Source organism: Helianthus annuus, chromosome 6 (assembly GCF_002127325.2).
Source record: "Helianthus annuus cultivar XRQ/B chromosome 6, HanXRQr2.0-SUNRISE, whole genome shotgun sequence".
Taxonomy (NCBI): Eukaryota; Viridiplantae; Streptophyta; class Magnoliopsida; order Asterales; family Asteraceae; genus Helianthus; species Helianthus annuus.
The window spans coordinates 3,129,119-3,147,935 of NC_035438.2; the positions used below are offsets into that span (position 1 = coordinate 3,129,119).

General features: G+C 36.8%; 1 protein-coding gene across 1 annotated transcript; it reads left to right on the forward strand.

Moving 5' to 3' along the window:
- Nucleotides 1-15,488: 15,488 nt before the first annotated feature.
- LOC110866073 lies at nucleotides 15,489-16,457 on the forward strand (the record flags this gene model as incomplete). The annotated part of the gene is made up of 1 exon (XM_022115424.2): nucleotides 15,489-16,457. A coding segment is annotated over one exon (741 nt), but the record flags the coding sequence as incomplete, so codon positions are not given.
- Between the last annotated feature and the right edge of the window lie 2,360 nt (nucleotides 16,458-18,817).

Below are 18,817 nucleotides of genomic sequence, written 5' to 3' on the forward strand. Positions count from 1 at the left end.
AGGCCAATGTGGTTGCCGACGCCTTAAGCAGAAAGGAAAGGGTTAAACCGATCAGAATCAATGCCAAGCGCATTGAGATAAGAAATAACTTGAATGAAAGGGTGTTAGCTGCACAGAAGGAAGCTGTGCTGGAAGCTAACTATCCTGCAGAAAAGTTGGGAGTAACTGAGGAGCAGTTATCCCACGACAAAGATGGAATGCTACGTCTAAACGGACGAATATGGGTTCCCGTATATGGAGGACTTCGGGATGTTATCCTCCAGGAAGCCCACAACTCTAAATACTCAGTTCATCCTGGAGCAGATAAGATGTACCAGGATCTGAAGTCAAACTACTGGTGGATTGGTTTGAAAAAGTCAGTAGCTGAGCATGTAGCTAAATGTTTGACTTGTGCGCAAGTCAAGGCTGAGCATCAGAAGCCGTCAGGTTTGCTTCAACAACCTGAAATTCCCAAATGGAAATGGGAAATGGTGACAATGGATTTTATCACCAAGTTGCCAAAAACGAAAAAGGGAAATGATACCATATGGGTCATAGTAGACAGACTGACTAAGTCAGCTCATTTTCTACCCATCAAAGAGACGTATAGCTCAGATATGTTAGCTCAATTATACGTCGATAAGATAGTAGCGCTACATGGTATACCTATATCTATTATCTCTGATAGAGATACTAGATATACGTCACATTTTTGGAAGAGTTTCCAACAGTCGTTGGGCACTCGTTTGAATTTTAGTACGGCTTACCATCCTCAGACTGATGGTCAGAGCGAGCGTACTATTCAAACTTTGGAAGACATGCTTCGAGCATGTGCGATCGACTTAGGTGGTAGTTGGGATAAGAACTTACCACTGATTGAATTCTCCTACAACAATAGCTACCATTTCAGCATAAAGGCTGCGCCTTTTGAGGCCCTATACGGTAGGAAGTGTAGATCGCCCATTTGTTGGGCAGAAGTTGGAGATGTCCAGCTGTCTGGACCAGATATCGTCTTTGAGACGACAGACAAGATCGTTCAGATCCGTGATCGTTTGAAAGCTGCCAGGGATAGGCAGAAAAGTTATGCGGATCCTAAGCGCAAGGATTTTCACTTTGATGTGGGTGAAAAAGTGTTGCTTAAGGTATCACCTTGGAAAGGTGTAATGCGATTTGGAAAGAAAGGCAAGCTAAGCCCGAGATATATAGGACCTTTCGAGATAATCGAACGTGTCGGGGCAGTCGCTTATAAGTTAAACTTGCCTGAAGAGCTTAGTGCTATTCATAATGTGTTCCATATCTGTAATTTGAAGAAGTGTTTCGCTGACGATTCACTGGTTATACCGCATACAGATATACACATAGACGAAAGTCTAAAGTTTGTTGAAAAACCTTTGTCGATTGAGGATCGACAGGTAAAGAAGCTTCGAAGGAAGCACGTGCCTATTGTCAAGGTCAAATGGGATGCCCGTAGAGGTCCCGAATACACGTGGGAAGTGGAATCCACGATGAAAGAAAAATATCCCCATTTGTTTGAATAAATCTCGGGGTCGAGATTTCTTTTAAGGGGGTGAGGATGTAACACCTCGAAAAATTTCGTCCAATAATGTCTTGACACGTGTCATAAGGTTCCGTTATGTGAAAACATACTTTAGAGGGACTAAAAGTGACAAACGGTGAAAACTATGGAACGTAAGGGTCCAAAGTGTCAACAATGGATAAATAGGCTCTATGATAACCCCACATAATGTTTATAACCTTTAACGGATGGTTCATGGATCATACGACGCAGAAATTGCACAAAAGTGAAGTATTGTAAACTATAGGGGCCAAAAGTGTCAACATGTTTAATTTATACCTCTGAGTGAACTTTTGGCAGACCCGAAGCTTTGTATAGCTAAAATATACTCACTAGAATATGTGGTAAAAATTTCATGAAGTTTCGTCAACGTATGAGAAAGTTATGGCCAAAACCGTACTTAAGGGACTAAAAGCGTCAACGTCGAATTTCAGGGCTTTTCGGTTGAGCGCAAAGTTATCCGAGGGCATTACCATGTTGGTAAAAGTCCCAAGGTTCTTAAAAACCAAGTTTGGGGGTTTACGGGTCGAGAAAAGTAGCCGAAACATCGCGTACAAGTTCAGGGGTCAAAGCTGTCAAGTTTGAAACTTGTTTTGGCTGAACCAGGGTCAGGCGACCCGCCTGGGAAGGCCCAAGCGGGCCGCGTGGGTTGCCCAGCGACCAGAAATTCGTTTTGGGTTGGTTTGGGTCCGATTTTGGGTTGGATACAGCTGGTTCTTGCCTCATTTTGCACCAATTAGAAGCCATGCATGGCTAGGCAACAGTAACCCACGAATTTCACTCTTTAAATCAGATTGAAAGGCCATTTCTTGATCATTTTTCATAGTAACCAAGTGCTCTCAACATTCAAGAACTTCAAGGCAGACTTCTGGAGCTAAGCTGATCATCAAGGCCGACTTCTAGTGTCCACTAAACATCTTTAGGACCTTTGTAAGCTTTCAATTCGTTCTTTAATCCGTTCTTGTTGTGTTTATTGATAAAAGTCAAACTGGGTGTTCATAACCTTTGACTTTCCGATTAAACGGATTTCTTTCAGTCATTTCTCGAATTGAAACTTGTTATAGATTGGTATTTATGTGGGAAACAAACCCTCTAAAGGGTACTCTCTGATTCCCACTACATGCATGCTAAATGTCGAGTCAAACCTATTTCTAAAAAGTCAACAGAAGCGATCTTTGTGAAAAATGACATGAATAATGATATAGATGACATGCAATCTGATTGATCATCATAAATAACTTGTAATACATATAAGAATGTGTTTTAATCATCATCAACTCGACAATCTATAGTATAGCCACGAATCGGAACCGAAAGTCTTGTAAAACGATTATTTCGTAGACTATCGATTCGGATTCGTACATGCATGTTCGAGATCTGTATTGGAAAGTATTTTTGACTATTTTTATTTTAGTTAAACTTTCTGGAATTTTCGTTGATTTAGTCTATGCTTAGCCGATTCGAATGCATGTTTCCGATTTATGCATAAAGTTGACTATTTTGCCCTTTTTGATATAAAACGTGATTTTTGGAAAAGTGAAAGAGTAGAAATCTTTATTTTTATTATATAAATTGCACCGAAAATTTCGGATCAGTTGGTGGTCCAGATTGTGAGTTATGGCCATTAGCGTAAAACTATATTATAAATTTACATAAACGGTCCTTTTCGCGTAGAACCCGTTTCTGGCCACGTTTTGGTACAAAACTTTTTACCAACTAATGTAATATAATATTCTGGGAATTTTGATGATTTTTAATTAATTTTTGGCTGAACGGATCCTAGATCGCCTAGTCATTTCGGCTTATGTCGGTTTTGACCGTTTTAGCCATAAAATGAGTTTTACACATCCTTTTGACCCGAAACCTTTTTCTACTGATTTTATATGATGAATAAATTATTTTAAGTATTCTGGAAATATAAAAATCTCAGATTTAATTTGAAAACCCGAAAACGCCCTTAAATCGCATATTTAGCGTTTTAAGCGCATAGTGAGCGTTATACTTGTTTTAAACATATAAGACCTATACCTACTGATGTGTTTAGCATATTTTCATATAAAAACAGTAAGTATAAGTATATGAACTCAGACTTCCAGTTTTGGCACTTTTAGCCCTTGTGAAATTACTAAAATACCCCTACGGTGCATAGTTTGGTTTTAAATGATAAATTTGATATATGGGTCATACCCTACTGATATAATAGGTTATATTAAGTATATTTACTGTATGAACCAGACCCAAAACTCAGATTTCTAATTTTACTCTTTTGTTATCTTTTAAATGACCAAAATGCCCTTCTAAGGCATAAATTGGGTTTAAAATTATTCCGGGCAATATAGAACATAACTTACTGATATAATATCATATTTTAAGCATATTACATCAGGGAACTTGCATTTGAATCATTGGTCTACCCGTATCGCCCTTTTCGCGATCGGTTCGGTTTACGTAACTAGTTTGCGTGAGTCGACCGAAACGGGTCAAACGATATCATTTTTATTTCAAAATCCAGAATGTATTTAGTATACCCATATTATACAAGTATTCAAACTTGTCGGGTCTAAATCACATTCTATCCGGTCTTTCGCTTAATCGTGCGTAAACCGTATCATTCCTAAAACTAACCGGTCAAAGCTTAGGCTTAAATAAAAGACCCGTTAGGAATCTAATAGGTTAATTATAAACCTTTGTTCCAGATTAGGAGGCCCGGTAAAAGCTACCAACACTTATCGTTTGTGACTTATACTTGCTCAGGTAAATACATTTTGACTTATTTTCCCTATACGGGCTTGGGGTACGGTATTTAAAATACCGCTTGATCGGGCGCACAAGTCCTGCGCCTTATAGGTGTACAGTCTTGAATAGCTTGTGCGACTTCGTTTAAACAGTTTTGTCTTACTTAAAGGCTTTGGGGGGTTATTGACCATGTCCCGGATATCCTTGGCATTATCTTACGAGATGGCCACGACCAGAGCACGGGGTGTAGGCGTACACCCGTCGTGTATAACTCTTTAATGTGGTGTGTCAATTAAATCTCTAGCCCGGACAGTAGATCCCGGGCCACCAGAGATATAAGTGCATGTAATTCGTTCACAAGTTTATATTATATAATTATCCCAAGTTAATAAAAATATTTATGCCTTGTGCATTTAAATCAATTTTCAATCATTTTCAAAATGAGTCAGTCGATTTGTATTTACCAGTGTAAACTGACGTATTTTTCCCAAAAGATTAAGTGCAGGTACTATACGGAAATAGGCTGGTTGTTTCCTAAGAGCGTCCACTATAGTCTCGCAAGCTCGGACGACAATTATCTGTTGAACTATTTATTTCTATTTTTATTTGATCCGCCTGTGGATCCATTTCAACTACTGTGATATTTATTATTGCACTTATTTAAAGTTGAAATGTTTCTATTCTGCTTCCGCTGTGCATTATTATATTGTGTTGATTGTCTATGACGATGCCAACTACGTCACTGTACCCCACACCGGGCCCACCGGTGACACGTGGAAATTCGGGGTGTGACACAGGCCAACTTGCAATCCATCAAAACATCTCTTTAGCTCTTGAAGAGTAGTCCTATCTTCATACACCTGTTCCTCTATATGCTTGACAAAACGCTGCTTTAAATCATCTGATTTTACAGTAGTGAATGACGTCATATCAACAATAAACTATATTAGTCCACTTTTTTGAAAGTATGAATCTTGTTAGGAAATTGTGATGAAAAACAGGTGAAGTGGTCATGAGTTTATATACTTAATCAATCTAAACGTGTAGATTTAATATAAACCGATTAATGTATATTTCAAAACAGCAGTCTTTTAATGCAAAATCCTTTCCAAACCCCAATTTTTATGGGAAAATTTTAAAATTAAATATCAAGAAACCCAAGGGACAAGTTTTCGAAGTTCAAAGAACAAAAGCATATTATCATAATTACCATTAACCTATTCATTTACCATGTACACGCGTTTTTAAACTCTATAAAAGATCGATAATTACTTTTCATTCAAAATATCAACAAACTGTGTTACTAATCATTGTCTGTGAAAGATTTTCCACATCAGAAAATTCAACAAAAATCTACATGGCAAACTTCAGCTTCTACCACTGGTCAGACATCAGCGATGTTAAAACCCAATTCTCGATGTGGTCACTTAAAGAAAAAAGAACAGACGAAGAACTAAACATGAAAGTCGACATAATCAATGACACAAATTACAAGAAAACCTGGAACAACATAGCATTGCTTGATGAACTCCTCCACTCTCCTCCATCAGATTTCCAGAAAAATGCAGAAGAGTTTGTTACCCAACTTCTAAAACAGGATCAGATAATTTGCAACATGTTAATTGATCTGAAAAACAAAAGAGAGCATGAAATGACATGGAGAAAGGCCAGAGTTTACGAAATCCTAACAAGTGTTAACTCTACCGTGTAATAGTTTATAAATATTTCATTAAATTTTATTTTTCTATATAATACTTTATTTTAATAATCTCAGTGTGAATAAAAATTCTCAACATGATTCAAACGTCTCCTCTCAACTATTGTATCATGTTGAGAGTTTCACGATTTTCATTCATAGTTTTATGATACTTCAGTGTTTATTCGTTCATAGTGTTTAATCTATCATGGGTTTCCAAACATCTGTTGACCAAACGTCAAACATCTGTTCATTATATGTTAAATTGAGGTTCACCATAGTGAAATACATCTTGACCTTAAACAGATGTTTGGTTTAAGACCATTTGTTTAAGGCTAAACATCTATTTATGGCCAAATATCTGTTTATTGCAAATATCTGTTTAAGGTTAAACATTTATTTAACTCCAAATATCAGTGTTTCAATTACCATTGGCTATCCACTGTTAGATAAAAAACAACTACTGCTCACATTTTGTTAGTTGACATCCACTGAATAAAAATGAACTACACTTGGATTATTATTAAGCTCCTCATTTGATTGTTTGGGTATAGTATTCTTGAAATTGGTCTTTTCTTGCAAACAGTTGTTTATGGGCCAACTTCTTTTTAACGTCAAACATTTGTTTAAGCGCAAACATGTGATTGTTAAATGTTATCCACTGCTGAAGGCCAGCCTCTGTTTCTTCGTTCTTCATGTTGACCACTGACTGACCAAACATCTGTGTTACATTTTGTTGGGTATCCATTGATAGTTAAAAATAGTCACTGCTCCCCTTTTTATTGTTGACATGCACTGAAATTTACAATCAGTGGTTTTTTCATCAGCGGTTGACACGTAGTCAGTTTTTAGCCTTCAGATCTTTGTAACCGCTGCCACATCAGCACTTACTTTTTCCCTAAATAAAAGCCTGATTAAAACCCTTAGACAGTGTTTTACTCTGCCGAATTGAATTCTAAAAATTCTCTTCTCAAAGCAGTTTCCAGCCTTCCATTTCGAACTATTCTTCGTCTTCTTCATCAAAATGACGAAATCTAAATCAAAGTTAAAATCATCATCATCTTCCAAAGAGGTCGCTCAAACGGCAGCTGAATCCATTGAAATCCCTTACAAATCCCGTCACAATTATTTGGGTCTACTCACAAAACCCACCATCAACCACACCTTTGATTCCATCATCGACACAATATCTGCATCAAAGTACAAAACTTTGCTTACAGCAGATTCTCCCATTTTCCAACAAACTCAAAGAGAGTTCTGGAAAAATGCTACCCTTGAAAAACAAGGAGACATCGTCATAGCCATCAATTCTTCTATACAGGGAAAAGCAATTCAGATTACTCCACAATCAATCTCAGAAGTCTTTAAACTCGATGATCAGAAAGGTAAAACTTCTTTTTCTAAAACCGAGTTGAAAACTGATTTCTTGAAAAGGGGGTATGCAGAACAACCAAAAAGGGATACCTTAGAAAAGGGTTTCTTCCCTTCTGCAGTTAGGTTTTTATTCCACACACTTTTGATGTGTGTTTCAAACAAAACAACTGCTTTTAACGAAATACCATTGAAGATCCAATGTCTGGGTTATGCTGTTTTAAATAATGAAAATTATAACTATTCCCAGGAGATCTTTAATGACTTAGTAAAGAATGTTGATACCAAATCATTTTTACTCTTTCCAAGGTTTCTAAGCTACTATTTCAAAGAAAAATTTGGAAAAGAAAATGAAAATTTACTAAAACAAGGTGCATCTTTTAAAATAAGTGCTTTGACAACTGAAACATTTTCTAGAATGATGGCACCTATAAAAACAAAAGCAGAGGTGCCTGAGGAAAATTTAGCAGCTACCACTGCTCCTCAGGCATCTACTGTTGAGCCCACTGCTCCAGGTGATCATAGCAGCACAACCACTGCTTTGAAACCCACACCTGCCATTATCAAAAGGACCAAAAAGAAAACATCCAGAAATCCCTCCAAACCCAAAACAAAGGCAACTCTGGAAGATGAGATCCAAGAGCAACTGCCAGTGACAACACAAATGTCACCAAAAACCACTCCTGCTACTTCCTCACAGCAGATGGTAGAAAAATCTCCACCTTTACCTCAAACTCCTCCTGCATCCTCACAAAAGGATCAGGTTGTAGACACAGGGACTCCACATTATGAAGCTCTGGATCCACTCGGATCCATCTTCCACAATCATGGTCCCAAGGACATGTCTCTTTCAACACCTTTATCCTCACCCCTGACATTACCCCAATGCATAATACCTCTGTTGCATGCAGTTGATATAGCTCAGACACAAACCAGTTCCTCTCAATCACCTATCACTGAGAGCATACTCCTACAAGTGACTGGGTCTGATGATTATACCTCTGCTATCCCAGCAACAACTGAGGAGGTTACACCCCTTGAGTTACAAGTAAGTCAAGTAACTCTTGGTGGTAGTTCAAGTGGAGCAGCAACTACAAGTGATGGATCAATAGGTCTACATTTGGACAGTTGTTTCATTAGTAAGACTCCCTTGAAGGCAATTTCTTCTATAGCACCTCTGCTAACCACCAATGAGTTTGTTTTAACCACTGGTACCATCGAAAGGTTATCAAGTTCTGAAGAAAGAAGTCCCCAGTACCAAGAACAAGGGGCATCAATGGATGATTTCTGGGCTTCATGTCCTAAGTCACACATTGGTACAACCACTGCTGGTGGGGAAACAGATGATTCCATTAAATTGGATGATGATTCAAAATATTAGGAATTAACGGGTAGAGTTGAAAAACTTGAAACATCAGTTGCTGAAATAAAGGATATGGTGCAACAGCTATTAAAAGCTCAAATAGCACAATCCACTGCTATTCCAGCTCAAGCACCTGCACAACCTGCACTTGCTGCAAATGAGCTATGGAGTGTATTCCAACCCCTGCTCCAAAAACAAAAACAAGCGGCTGATCACCAGCATGCAATACATGTACAAATGCTGACAAACATGGTGGAGTCTAGGTTCAAAGATACTCAAGCAGACATCAAGGCTATAAAGGCCAGTATCCAAAACACCACTAGCAAAGCTCCTTCCACTCTACTATTCTTTGATAACCCCCCTGCAGATAATGCTAAAAAGGGGGAGATACTGAAGCAGTTGAAGAAGATGGGAATAGAACATGGCCTGTGTGTTGAACCTGAGCAAGAAAAACAGACATCTAAACCACCTCCCAAAGGCTCCAAACCTCAAAACAAAAAAACTCAAACTTCCATTCAAACTGTTGATATGTCAGTAGTTTCAAAAACTGCTAACCAAACAACTGCCATCTCTTCAACACACACCACTACAACATACACGACAACCACTGCCCTACCAGAACCTAAAACTACAACACCATCCACCAAATTACCATCTGCTCAAAAGTAGAAGACATCTACTGACACGTCAGTAGTTGTAATGACAACAGAGGTTGAAACACCAGTTGTTTCAACAGCTGTTTGCCAGTCATACACCACTGCTCTCATCAATGTCACATCACCACCATCACCTCCTGCGAAAAAGCAGAAGACATCATATGCTACATCATCTGTTGTAATGGCAACAGTAGTTGAAACACCAGTTGTTTCAACAACTGTTAGTCAGACACCATTCACCACTACCCTCACTTCACTTCAAACCATCTTCACTCCACTCAACAAATCACCCAAAAACACTCCTTCAGTGAATAAAATTTACTCCAGAAAAAGAAAAATAACTCAGGCAGATGAAGACAAACATGATCCTAATGCTGCAAAATATCCACTGGAACTGGAAGCTGTAAAAAATGAGATGAGACAATTCTACACCAAGGATGATCCTTCAACAAGAAGATTCCCTTCTCTCATCGGCTTCATAGTCCCAGAAGATATGGATGAATATCTCAAGCTCAAAGCAAGACAGGCTAAAATAAGAGCAAAAGTTGAATGTGAAGGTCAAAGTGATGAAGCCATCTCTGAAAAATTGGAATTCTTGCTCACTAAGGTCAAGCAGATGGAAGACTATGCACAAGATCTAAACAAAGAAAAGACAGATCAACGAAATAAAATGAGAAAAGAATATCTTGCATATATCATGAAAGAAAAATTCTATCCTGCTGAAGAAAAACAATTTGAAGAATGGCCAATAGTTGCTTTAAAGCATGAGGCAAACAGGATTGAAAGAATTAAAAACGATTCAAAAAAGAAGAAGACAACTCCAAATTGGAACAAATTCAAAAAGCTCATTGCTGACTTTACATTTGAGTATAAAAGAAAGAAGCAAGAGCTGGTGGATGCTAAGGTGGATACTGCTGAAGCCATAGCAAAATGGACAAAGCAGTATACCGACGAGGCTTATGAAAGGCTTAAGAAAAGAAGGATAACAGTCTCAGACACTTCTAAGAAGCCTGATTACAAAAAGCTAGAACAGCAGATTGATGCTCTTAAAACACGGATCACATCAGCGGATAACCCTATGATTGTTGAAAACAAAGAAAAAGGAAAACTGCTGACCAGTGAAGAAGAAAAAGAAAAGGAAGCTGAGTATTTCACAGAAGCCATTAAGAAAATGGATCTAAAAGAAGACAAATCAGCAAAGCTTCAAGACCTTGCCAAAAAGGTATTAACCAAACCTGCATCACCAAACACTTCAGACATGACAGACATTGAACTAGATCAAAAGAAGAGGCAAGAGCAGATTGAAAGAGAGACTGCAGAAGATATAGCTGCATCAAATAATGTCATCGAAATGGCCTTCAAACAAATGTCTGAAAGTTTACAACTTTTCACAAGACCAATTTCTTCAAACTCATCAGAAAATAAATCTCTCCCAAGAAACCCATTGGGTTCAAAAGTACTAAAGTGGATGTCTGATTAAAAGACCCATGTATTGACCTTAGTCAGATCCAATGGGGAAGTGAAGTACATATCAAGGAAAGAAGCATTAAGTCTTGGTGTTGAAGATTTGCAGGATCTCCTTGAACTTTCACTGTGCAGGGATGAGGGTGACTCAAGTTCCAAAGACTTTGAAGAAGAATTTAAAAGACAAGCTAGGGAGCTTCTGATGAGAAATAAAAATCCAGAATAATGAAGGGTTTTGGCATTATCTGTTCCAGGGGGAGATTGTTGGGATTGAACCCTAACAGAGGAACAGATAATGAAAGCCAAAACTGGTGGCTCTCTATCCACTGTCCGTATACAACTGCTGCTACCCTTTAAACTTCTGACAAAGCCCTGAAGAAGTAAACACTGCTGGTTCTATCTACTGATGACAAAGCACTGCCCACTCAAGGACTCATCAACTTTGAGGAAAGCACTGATGGAAGAGGATAGCAGTACTTTAGTATATTACTTGTTTTATGTAGAATCAGTGGTTAATAATAGCAGTATTTATATAAGAACAGTTGTTACAGGTTGTTAGGCTGTTAGACGTCGCTTTCATGGTGACGTCAGCTGAGATGCCTCAGTTGTTTGGATTGTCTACCAATGCAGCAGTACTCTTAGTTGTGCAACCAACCATGGAGTAACAGGCTGAGGGGGAGTTTAGTTTGTAAGCATGCTTGTAAAGTTTTGCTTTGATTTGTAATCTTTCAACTTAATGAAAAGCAAATGTTTATCAAAACTATCTTCCTCTTTGATTGTGTTTACAAAGTGTCACACCCCAACCAATGGCGGAAACATCGGGATGAGACGAAGTGTGAAGATTGCTCGAGACATCATAACGCTATTTGTGACAATAATTTAATAATCCAAATTTCATTTCCAAACTTCAAGTAGTCATCAATACAAGATCCCAAATAACAAGTTTAATCAAAATAACAAACCAACATAACCAAAATTCGATACAACATATTTAAATCTAACGTCTAAAGTGTGTATCTAGGCATCGTGCTACCTCTTTCATTTCATCATCATCAACCTGTAACATGTTTAAAAATACTATTCAATGCAAAAGCAAAGGCGAGTATACAAGTTTGGTACATACATAGCATAAGATAAAAGTGTGAACAATCCCTCATAGCAAGCATGCGATTCAAGATAAACATTAAATATGGCATGTGTCTAACATATCAAACCAAGAAAACGCAACTTGCTCATGACATAACCAAAGTTTCAGTAGAGGCGGGTCGTTAATCCTATAGCGCTACATATGTCACGGTTTGGCTCGTACGAAGTTAATGATAAGTTCAACACATAAGAATCACCCAAGTTTAAAGTATCAAGCCATCACGTATACAAGCATGTTATAGGAATGTTCATGTGTTTAAGCAAAATGTTCATGTGTAAGTTTGTTGATAGATAAAACATGTTACACCCCAAAAGTGATAAAAGTAAAAGGGGAATACGAGTATACTCACAAAGTTTGCATATGTTTTCCGATTATCCAATTGTTGACGAGTAGAGATTTAGAGTCCGAATGTATAAGGGTTAAAGTTCAAGTATGTTTAGAGTCGAGATTCGGTGTTTAAAACAACATAAAAATAAGATATGAGAATAACATGGAAAATAATCATTTAGTACATATGATGCTTGTTCTTGACACTAGGAAACTCGAAGGAGTTTAGATGTTTTCATGGAACAAGGTTCCATTAGAATCGTGACAAGTTATCATAGTCTAGGATGATGTAATCTAGTACCCCGACATATGAACACTAGTTCATCATCAAAGATTCGATTATTCGAATAATATATTTAGGTTATATAATATATGTCCAATAGTTCAAGCATGAGGTAGAAGATTAAAATCTTCATTTTGGTACCTCTAAATGTCATAGAAGTCATGTAGGAGGTAGGAAGATCAAGTCTTCCATTTAGGCACCTCTATGTGTTCACCACTACACTTGATGTAAAAAAAAACAACCAAGGAGGGTCATGAACATACAATAAAGAATAAGAAATATACACACTAACTAAGAGAAATCATCAAATCATGTGAGGATTGTATGTTTGGACAACCCAAGTTGTTCCATAATCACTCATGTATCAAAGACAAAGTTTGACATGACTTGTGGGTTAAAAACCCTAAACAAAACACCAAGTTTATGAGGTTTAATCCTCTGATTTTAAATGTCTCAACCTTGTTTTTAAGCTTAACCAACCATGGGATAAGTTGTAAGCATTAGGACATAGGTATGAGATGTGTTGGACACAAGTTGCATAGGTTTAAACAAGTTTTTGATGAACATAAAAACAAACAGAAAGTTTATGGACTATTTCGGGGCATTTCCAGGTCTGATTTCTCCAAGGAGAAGTCTAGGAATCGAACCCCATGATTATACAAGCAAGTAGGAAAAAGAATCGAGTGAATCGGATAAGAATTGAGTGAGTTATGCCCATTTTCGTGAAGGGGTGTCAATCTACTCGAACCCTTGCTTTCAGCTACGGTTTGGAGGATGTTTTGAGAGTTTTTAGTGTTGCAAAAGTGGTAGGGAGGCTGGTTATAAGTGGTATTTATAGGGGGAAGGATTAGGGTTTCAATGGGTTGGGCTTTGGAAGTGTTTAGAAGGGGTTACACCTTGAAACTAGCCCACAAAACCCAACTATATGGGGCTGAATTTGGCTGAATTTGGGCTGCCATATTTCTTTATTTTTTTATTTTTTTAAAACATTATAATGAGTAATTTTGTTAGTTAAGTTGTGTAATAATATGCAACAATGTTTCCCCTAACTTGTAACAAGGTGAAATATGAAATAAAACATGATTTAACTAGGTAAAAAGTGTAATGTACAAGTTTTATTTACGAAGCAAGTTCCGTATTTTACAACGATTACGATGAAAGAATGGTTATAAGAACACAAGATTTCCAAAGATAGAATTTCACGTAAGGTTTCTAAATGTAGGATGTTTGAAAACGCAGGGCGTTACACAAAGTTTGTTGTTCATTTCCGCTGCACTTAAACTCTGTTCATTTCTATTTGATTTCTTAAAATTATACAAACAAACACAATCACGAAACCCTCCGATCCTAACAAGGTTAGCTAACGGACTAACTACCGGTGTTTCTGTTAGTTTGTTGCGTGTTCCGCAGCATCGCGCGGGTTCCTTACTATAATAATATGGTAACTATCCATTAATAAGGATCACATGTGGAGTTACATTTTGTGAATTTATTGTTTGTTGAACGTTTTTTCCTGTAAGGTACTGATCGTTCATTTGTTTAAAAGTATATTAATAACTTTCTGCATCGTGGGAAGCAATCCCGGTGATGTGAAAACATTGATGTTGAATCCAATGAGATGCTTGATGTAATGAGGTCGTATTAATAAGAAATAATAATCGATATAACTAAGTTTCCCGAGCCCGGGAAGCAATCCCGAGTAAAAACCTAGTTTGTTTATATACACAAATCGAAACAACCAATTAAAAGAGGACAAATAAGTAGAGACGACACTTCCATACCTTAAAGCCCAATATTTGACACTTCCATAGCCCAAACTCATATAAGTTGGTATCTACATAGCCCAAACTCAAATAAGGTGACACCTCCATAGTAAGGGTGTCTTTTTTGTGACTCATTATGTCTTTTTCTTCGAAAGTGTGTTATATTTTGCAGACATTGTTTTATATGGGTATTGCTAAATGTACCCCCTTTTCTACTGAATGCACCCCCTCCTTCAACTTTTACATTAATTTAATTCAAACCCTTTTGTTTTTCTATCATTTTTTATCTTTAATTATTATTACTAGTATTTGTTTTTAAAACGTTATTTTATTTAAAAAGAAACTTTTTTTGATTATTTGAAAAATAACCGTTTTCTTACGTTTTAAACTAAAGCGAGTCATTTTAATTTTGAAATGGATTTTTTTGTTCATAGCGGCTTGAAGTGGGTATGCGAATTCGGTTTGTATAAACAATGATACACAAAAAATTAAATGAAGCTTTAAAGCCAGCCAACTTAACTAACGTTTTATTTCTTTTTACGTCTTATTACTTTTAATTGATAAAAGTTGTTAATTATATTAATAAACATTTTAATATAATAATAATACTAATAAAAATAGAAATAGAAAGATGAGAGAACTAAAATACGAAATAAATAAAAAATATAAAAGCATCTATTTTTTTTTCAAAAAAAAGTTCTGAAATTTTTTTATTGTATAAAAATATCTTTTTTATTAATTTTAATGACGTTTTATAGAAACATAATAAAATACTAGTAAGAGAAAGTGTCTTCAAATTATAGAAACACAATAGTTTTCAAAAAAATATTTAAACTGTTTAGAGGGTTGAAATTTAACAACTTTTAAATTATATTTTTAGAAATGGGGGTATGACTAGTAAAAAAGGGGATGCATTTAGCCAACCCCGTTTTATATTTTACAAATATCTATACAATTCTTATTATTAGGAGAATAAGCTTACCTATTTTAATAAACCGAAAAGGTCAACAGCCATATAATTTAGTAAGTTATGTACTAGTTTTTTTTACGGGAGGGTGAGGGGATGGAAATTTCTTTCCAAAAACTTTTTTGCGGCATGGAAATAATCCACGCGTTTACATTGAAAAATCCAACATCCACTCAAAAAGGAAACTACTTACTCACTCTCCCCGCACCGTCCTAGAACCACCTCCGACCACCGTCATCACCACCCATATATCCCCATCTCCGACCACCCAACAACCCATTCATTTCATTTTTCACCATTAATAGAGATCACAATAATCTCCGCTCAAGGTCTCGAAAAACCATCCCTCTTCTCCCACCATCTCCGCCCCTTCATCACCCTCACCACCACCCCTCCCTCCGCCCCACACGGCAGACATGTGTTCACCACCACCGTCGCCCATGGCGCCGGAGTTAATGTTAATGTTGATGTTAATGATAATCACACGTGGGGTGATAAGTTTGATCTTTCCAACGTTGTTGATGCTAGTTTTTTTCAACGTGGGTGTTCATGCATTTATTTAGAGGTGTATAGTAAGAGGTTTTTGTTGGGGCCTAGGTTTTTAGGGTGGTGTGGGATTCCGGTGGTGGATATTGTTGATGGGTTTTCGCCGGTGGGGACGGTGAGGCGGTTGAGTTATCGGTTGAGGAAGAAAGATGGGTCGAGAACTCGTGGGGTGGTTAATGTGGCGGTGAAGGTGGAGGGTTCGGTTTTCCGGACGTGGCGGGGTGTGGATTCCGGTGGGGTACGGTTGCCGGAGATGGATTTGGGACGGGTGGCTATTGGGATTCCGGTGAAGGGTTTGCCGGTGGTTGGTGGTTTAAGGAGTTCGAGGGCGTCTAGTCAAATGGTATTAAGATAGTTGAAATAACGTCCTGTCTAAAGAATGAAGGTTCAGCCGTTATTACTGGCGAATCTACAGGCGAATCGTGTAGATTTAGAAAATATTAAAGAGTGTGAGTTTGCCGTTAAAAAAAAATGTTAGTGGCAAATTTGATATGGATATGATAGTCTATGTTATGATTAGTTATATTGTTTGTTTACAAAAGATAATTATGCTTCGTAAGATTAAATTTTGCTTATTTGACTAGTTTAGAGTCGACTGCTATTTCCGTCCTCGTAGTTTCTTTAATTATGTCATTTCAGACCAAATTTTAAATTTGTATCATTTCCGTCCCAAACATTCTTAAAACATCCTAGTTTCATTCAAAAAGCTAAGGTTGAATAGAATAATTGGACAAACTATAGGGACGAAAATGACAGTTAACTCATGTTTTTTGACTGAACTGGTATGTTTCAAAAATGTCAAGGACAAAAATGATATAAATTTAAAATTTGATCTGAACTTACATAATTGAAGGAACCACAGAGACGAAAATGTCACTTAACTCGTTTAAAGTTAACTGTAATATTTAAGATATTTAGACAATTTTAGATGTTTGTACGAAAAAAAAAAAGTTCTTTTTACCTACTTATTTCGTATGAAGAATGAGGTGTTTCCGATTATTGATTTTGAAATTAATTATTTTGGATAAAAAAAGTTACTTTTTACCTACTTATTTCGTATGAAGATGAAGTGTTTCCGATTATTAATTTAAAAATTATTTTGGATTATTTTGAAAATAAAATTTAGAAATAAATTGTTTGAGAGAGAAGAGAAAAATATCATCTTCCAGCTAGAATGTGATTTGCTAAAGGTCCTTATGAAACACGGTTTTAGGAGGGATGACCTGGTCTCCAAATATACAACTATAAAATATATTTATTGGATGGATGTCGTTTTCATAATTAAAAGACCAAATAAACAAATATTTTAGTTTCTTTATTTCCATCTTTTGGATAAAGAAATCCAGTCATCATTACGTCTTGATGAATATGTTGATGATGTAGCATCATATTTGGTGTTGATGTATCTATCATATTTGTTTTTTTATGAAAAACAAATGTTACTATACTAACTCCTAAATTACACTATATTAATTAAATAGGGTGTGGTCTAGTGTCCCTAGCTACGTTAGCCCTTTAACGCTTCAAACACCGTCCCTAGGCACCAAAGAGGGGCGTCAGTCGACAAGGACTCTCTCATGAGTGGGGGAACGGGTGCGAGAGGGGAAGTAAGTTAATGGACCCCTTTGTCAGCCCTATGGGACAATGAGAATCTTCCAAATGTTGAGGAGCGCCAAATCACACAGTTTGGCCTCATTAACTCTTAAATTACATCAAATTAACCAAGTCTATGTTTTTTCTAAGGTTGAAACCTACCATCTAAAAGGCTTACACTTCTAGCATCAGGGCTAGTCTTACAATGAAAAAAACTTTCAAAAAAATATATACCGTCTCATTTTTTTCTACAGTATCAACGCATAATAATTATTTTTTGTTTATTTTAATATAATTTTATCATTTTACATATATAGTTAAACACAACATAAATCTAAGGCGACAAAGAAGATGGTTTTTGTGTGTGTGTGGGGGGTTGTGAAAATCTTTTTAACATGAAAGGTATAATTAATGAAAAATTGAAAATCAAAACTGCATAGTGAAGGACCGAAGGTCGAAAGAAAAATACCAAACTTACAAATATAAATGGCGTATAAAATTTATACCTAATAAATAATAATAAGTAATAAGTTGTGTCATGTGCCATAATTTTATGACACAAGTTTTATTTTCATTTTCCCTTATTTCATCTTTTCGTATTTTATTTTTTAAATTTAAAATTTTAATTTCAAATATATGTTGTCATCTTTTTTTTGGCCAACACAAAAATAGAATTATCATTCTAGAGAAACCCCTCTTAGCCAGAAGCTAAGCAAAAGGGAAACAATGAAGGCGCTTAGGAAAAGAAATATTGATGTTATTTCTTACCGAACGAGAATTCCTTAGAAATATTGTGAGTTTGCGTTTCATTAAGAAGTGGTGTCGATGGATTCCTAAGAAATGTAATATTTTCACGTGGAGAGCGGAATTGGACAAGATCCCAACAGTGGAGGCGCTTAGGAAAAGAAATATTGATATTGTTTCTGAAGGCTGCGTTTTTTTGTGGCTGCGCTACTGAAACTGTAGACCATATTTTTTCTGGTTGTATGGTTTTAGCTATCCATCGTCAACCCAGTAACCCGAGTACCCGACATCGTCAACCTTTTCGCCTCCTGATTTCCTTAACCAAGCATCGCTGCAGTCCGATATTCTGGTCCGACCCAGAATGTTTTGCAGCTGACACCACTCGTTTGTTTCGTTCGACCCGTTAGGGGCTCGTCTCTAGTACATATCCCAGCACGGACTCCCACCCACCGGTTTATAACAATCCATGACAGAGCTCTTCTTAGACTTGACCAGACCATAAAGCCTAGGGAACCGGTCCTTCAACCTGCCTTCCCTAAGGAACCGGTTCTATCAAAATATAGTTTTACAATTCCTAAATCTTCATCACATACTAACTATTTAATA